This window comes from Populus alba, chromosome 1 (genome assembly GCF_005239225.2).
Source record: "Populus alba chromosome 1, ASM523922v2, whole genome shotgun sequence".
NCBI lineage: Eukaryota > Viridiplantae > Streptophyta > Magnoliopsida > Malpighiales > Salicaceae > Populus > Populus alba.
The window spans coordinates 32,624,718-32,629,807 of record NC_133284.1 but is presented as its reverse complement, the minus strand read 5'-3'; the positions used below and the strand labels follow the sequence as shown (position 1 = coordinate 32,629,807).

The following is a 5,090-nucleotide window of genomic DNA, read 5'->3' as shown; positions in this document are numbered from 1 at the left end:
TCCTTTGGAAGATACATTTTCTATACGAGGAGAACGGCATTGATGAATTACACTTACTTTGAACTTTGTCCCCAGGAATCCACAGCAGGGATGAAATATACAGAGTACTGTCCTATTTTTTTTGTAGTTATTTGTCTTGGCAGGAATAATGGATCAAACTAGAAGAAGAAGCGATGTGTTAAAGCAGGGACAGATCTATCTTTTGACTTCTTACGGACTCGATTCGGTTGAAGTTACAGAGCAACAGAAGGAAAAAAATAAAGTATTGTAATCAAAATGATTTGATTCTACAAAAAAGACAGAAAGAGGAGGAGGAAAAGTTCTGCTGCTATAGTAATAGTATCAATAAAAGAAAATGAAAACCAGGAAAGGAAGAATAATACAGAAAAAAAAACAGTACACTATACTATATTTTATCGGATAGGGGAAGAAATGGGGTTTGTTTGCGGGTCCGTGGCAATAATTAACAAAATATATAGAATACCATATGGTATATACAGTAAGATATGCATTAATCAATGATATAACAATGGAATGGTGGAAACTAAAGGTTGGCTCCTGGTCATTTTCACACTGAGGTAGTGGTTACCAAAATAAAATAAGAGCAGCAATCACAAGGACTACTCTTATTCCATTTCATTGATAAATGCTTGAAGCTTTAGCCTATTATCTCTTTTTTTTTTGGTGTAGCTGTGGTGATCATCGGAAGAGATGTTGTTTACATCGGGATCCGGAGAAGGATAGAAACGAGTACTCCCTTAAAAGCCCGGAACCAGAGACCTTAAAAATCTCTGGAAAAAAATCTAAGATCAAGATGGCATAGTGAAGAAAGCACCTGAAACTGTGAGTACAAAATGGGGTGCAAATTAGTAGTGCACGTGCGCATCACCATGGAAACATTACCCCATGGTGGGGAGCCCGAGCCGGGACCATGAAGCCACAGTGGTTGCTTGGGAATTAAAAGATTGGGTAAAAACTGATGTTGCCCTTCTTGCCAACATGCCCACAACCTCCCGAAATTCGAGTAGTTTGATGCTAGCTAGAAACAAATCACAAAACACAGTGCAGCTATACAAAACAAAGAAAATAAGATAGGAACGAAGAATCTATACCAGGTAATAATATTAATATTAACCAATAGTAATCAGTAGAGTAATCAAATTGTTTAAGCAGACTAGTTTAATTAAGATATAATGGTCAATCTTATCAACAAGTGGGGAAGGAGGGAGAGATAATTATGATCTTAAAAAGCAATAAGATACCATGGAATTCTCTCTCTTGCATTTTCTTCCTCGCAATAAATTTCTTATTAACAGGTCAAAACAAGAAAGAACCTCGAACTGAAATAGAAACTGAAACTGAATAACGCGGTCGTAATTAAGACATATTGGTCTGTTTCCTAAAGAGTAGATAGTCCAAGTGAGTTAGACTAGCTAGCTAGGTAGGTACTTTTCTTCAAATATGGCTACCTTTCTTTCTTTCTTCAAATATGGCCAAGAAGGAGAATAGAAACATGGTCACACTAAGGATTTATAATTCTCAACTAACCTCATTCTCTATGTTGTAGCAAATTTTCAAATAATTGAATTATTGATCAGTCACTATAATAATCTCTCAAGTAAATACTACAATGCTGAGATAGTTTATTCCTAGCTATAGCTACCATTGAATAAGCAGCATAGGAAGAAGATCCGATTTTTTTAAACTAGATTTCTAGCTATATTGTGCTTAATGGCTCGACAGTCGACCCGTTTATAAAATCGTCAGAGATCATAAATATCTCTTAATAATCACAATTAAGATAGGACATTGAAATTAGAAGAGAAAAAAAAATTACACTATACGGTAGTTGTAGCAGCGGCCGCAGCAGCACTTGTAGCGGTGGCAGTACTACTATCACCACCACCACCACCACTTCCTTCTCCACCGCCACTATTAGAGCCACCAGCAGCTGCCTCCACCGACACACTCGCTACGGCAACAGCAACATTAGGCCTTTTTCGCTTCTTCTTCTCATAAGGAATCCCTCTGGCTTTAGCTTGACCTTCTCGAACTTCCCTCAAATAAATCCTAACAGCTCTGGCCCCAAAAGGGTTTGATTCTGGCAGTCCACCGTTTTCTTCATAAGCAGCTCTAAGCCGTCCGATTAGCGCATCAAGACTACCCCAAGCCTGTTTTAGTGGACAAGAACAAGGTACTGGCGGGTTCGGGTGCCCAAAATAAGGACAACCCGTTATGTGGACTTTAGTCTTACCAAATTGATCCAAGTATTTCAAGAACTCAATCACATGTGCACCACTGCAACGAGCTAGGGTTAAAGGTGGCTTGTGGTTCTTTAAGTACTGTAAGAAAGTGTTCCAGTCTCTCCTCTTCTGTGACTCGTATCTACTTGGTGGTGCTGGCGGCGATGATCCCTCCGGTTTCTGTTGTGGCTGCGACGCTGAAGACGATCCTGCTGTTGCTGCTGATGGACGAGGTTCTCCACTATTCGGGTCGGGTGCAGTGGCTCCTCCAGATGTCGAGTCCATGAGAGTGATGATTGGTAGTATTTTTGCCAATTATTTGACCTAGTAATCAGAAGGGTTCTTACCTTGAAAACTTCCTACGGAACAGTTTTTTATTGGGCTGATAAGAGTGTAGTAGCGATAGTAGTACAAGTTGGTGTTACGTTTCTTGTCAAAAAGAGAGGCCGGAGGGTTGCTGAGTTATTGTTATTGTATGAGTTAGTGAATATCTTTTCACGGGAAATAGATTGCGTGCTGAGTTTCTTTATTCGTGAGAATGAGAGGGTTTTCAGGAGGAAGAAGGGACAGAGAAGAGAGAGAGTTTGTGTTTGTGTTTGATGATGGGACGTAAAACGAGATGAACAAATGAACGAGACTCTTCTTACTTGGGGAGATATAGGGTGGAAATAGATAGAGAGAGAGAATAAAAATAAAAATAAAAATAAGTTAAAAAAAGAAAGAAAGGAAATACTGTAAGAGAAAAATAAAAAAGAGAATAAATAAGTATAGAGAGAGTTATGGAGCTATGGTGGTGGTCTTTTGAGGATTTTATTCACAATTTCACATGGTGGCCCCAATAGACAAGACATGTTTACTATTCACCACGGCGGCCCCGCCACCCTCCCTCCTTCCTCTCTCTCTCCTAGCAGCATTTCAATTCTTTTAAACTAAATATATACCACGACTCACGTGCTAATCAGGTGCGTGGAGCTTAAATGTACACCGACGGACCCACAAAGCAACGTGACTGAAGGGGACTAAACTAGAAGAGAGAGCGTGGTGGCCACTGTAGCTGTAAGGAGCGTTGATTCGGTTGTTGTAAGGTAGTGGTGGATCGGATGGGGCAATTAATGAGGTCTCATGAAGGTCAGGCGAATATTTGTGGAGGCCAAGGCAGTGTTATAGCACTGGTCACGGTGGAATGTAGACGACTGCTGCATTGGATTTTGTATACTTTTTTGTTTCCTCCACCTCAAAATGGAAATCTTGCTCCGATATCCAGAAATCCTTGTCATTAATTAATGATTAATTTACCCTTTCAATATATTGAATAGTGTGCTTTTCACTGATTATGATAAAAGTGAGTGTTAATACCCTCCTAGAACACTGTCCGTGTCTTGCTTTTCTCGCATCCCAACAGAATTACCAGGATTTTAATATATATATATATATTATATATATATGTAAGTGTGTTCTTCTAAATCCATGTAGACGGCATTTCAAGTGATTGCTTTTATTATACATACGGTGACGTTTATTTCAAAATTGAGGAATCCATATATTAATTTTAATACCAGTGACTGATTGAGAATATAATAGAAATTATTTTTTAAATTATTTTTATTTAGAAATATATATTAAAATAATATTTTTTTTATTTTTTAATATTAATATATCAAAATGATCCAAAAATATAAAAATAAAATTAATTTGAAATGAAAAAATTTAATGCCAAACAAGACCTTGTATTATGATTGATATTTATTAATTTATTAATATTATACTCAACCAACTCAAGCTCCTCATAAAAAAAAAAAAATAACAACAGCATCAAGCTACATTTCACTGGATTTTAATGGAACTTAACATGAATGTAACGCAGTCATATAATTTCCAACATGACTAACATAAATACGGTTCAATATATAAAAAAGTGGTAATTATGAAATATATTTACCATAGCATTTTTTTTAAAATACAAATATTGGGAAAATGCTATTAAATATCAATTTTGCTGTACCGGCAAGAGTTAAACTATACACTCCAGTTATTATAGTGCTCAATTTGACTAATCATCCTCGATCGATACTCTTTGAATTTACTCAAGATTAACCCTTTTTTCTTTCAATTTTTGATGGACAAAAAAAAGGGAATGCGTTTAAAAAATAAGCCATACCTTCGAACTATATCTTGATAATTTCTGGGTACAATGACATTTTTAGTAATTTAATTTTTAACTTTTTCTTTCTATTTCATCTACTAAACTATGTAAAAGTATGTGATTAGATCTGTATGCTATCCTTATAACGTCCAACCAATTGGTTTTAAAAAAGATTAATTAAATTTTTTGGACACTCAATTCAACAAAAATTTTTAAATAAATAATATTATTAAATATGTTTGACTTATAAGTAAACCCAAAACCTGTTAATTCGGGATCTAATTTATGCTGATTTCAAATTAAATTAAATAAAAATTTACTCATTTATTCAGATCAATCAAAATTTAATTTGATTTTCTTTTTTATTTCAAAACAAAATGTCTCTAACAATTTTGTAGAAAAACAATCTTAAAATATCTATATATTAAATTAATCTTGGTTAACCCATCATATCTTAACCTAGGATACATGAACATCTCGTGAGTTAAATTTGAAACTGTCATGTTGAGGGTTCTGAATGTTGAATTTTCTCTTGAACACATCGGATTCTGTCTCTTTCGAAACTTCTTCAGCTAGTTTATTAATTTTCTTGCCCCTTGAATTTTCTCGACATGATTGCACCAATTGTTTCATGACGTACGTGAGTGAACTTTTTTGCACGAGTTTCTATTTGGTTACGTGTTTGTCTGCGTTTCAAAATGATT

General features: G+C 35.5%; 1 protein-coding gene across 1 annotated transcript; it reads right to left on the bottom strand.

Moving 5' to 3' along the window:
* Positions 1–1,571: 1,571 nt before the first annotated feature.
* Positions 1,572–2,979, bottom strand: LOC118055573 (protein LIGHT-DEPENDENT SHORT HYPOCOTYLS 6). Its single transcript, XM_035067537.2, has one exon. It carries the CDS (start codon positions 2,526–2,528, stop codon positions 1,839–1,841), a length of 690 nt encoding a protein of 229 aa, XP_034923428.1. The 5' UTR covers positions 2,529–2,979; the 3' UTR covers positions 1,572–1,838.
* Between the last annotated feature and the right edge of the window lie 2,111 nt (positions 2,980–5,090).

Coding starts and splice junctions, on each gene's coding strand:
- LOC118055573 (XM_035067537.2), bottom strand. CDS start 2,528: ATGGACTCGACATCTGGAGGAGCCACTGCACCCGACCCGAATAGTGGA.